Genomic DNA, 217 nt, shown 5'->3' on the forward strand with positions numbered 1-217 from the left:
GCCCCTCGGGGGTGGCGGGGCGAGCCGGCGAGAGCGAACCCTTCTGCGAGCCGGCGGCGCCATTGCAGCTGCCCACGTCGGCGTGCAGTGAGGGCTCCTCGCCATACTCACTGTCCACATCCGCCTCCAGCTTGCTGTCATCGTCCGTGTGTGCGTGGGCCTGGTGGTACTTCAGCCCATTGATGTGCTTGTACTTCTTGTTGCAGTTGGGGTGGGG

At 65.9% G+C, this 217-nt stretch overlaps 1 protein-coding gene across 1 annotated transcript in view; it reads right to left on the reverse strand.

Annotated features, from left to right (window-relative positions):
- ZNF609 (zinc finger protein 609) overlaps window positions 1–217 on the reverse strand; it is a 43,046-nt gene that overhangs the window by 4,097 nt on the left and 38,732 nt on the right. The window contains 1 exon segment of the mRNA XM_009074399.1: window positions 5–211. Within this exon segment, the coding sequence (XP_009072647.1) occupies window positions 5–211 (207 nt within the window).

Source organism: Acanthisitta chloris, unplaced genomic scaffold (assembly GCF_000695815.1).
Source record: "Acanthisitta chloris isolate BGI_N310 unplaced genomic scaffold, ASM69581v1 scaffold11945, whole genome shotgun sequence".
Lineage (NCBI taxonomy): Eukaryota > Metazoa > Chordata > Aves > Passeriformes > Acanthisittidae > Acanthisitta > Acanthisitta chloris.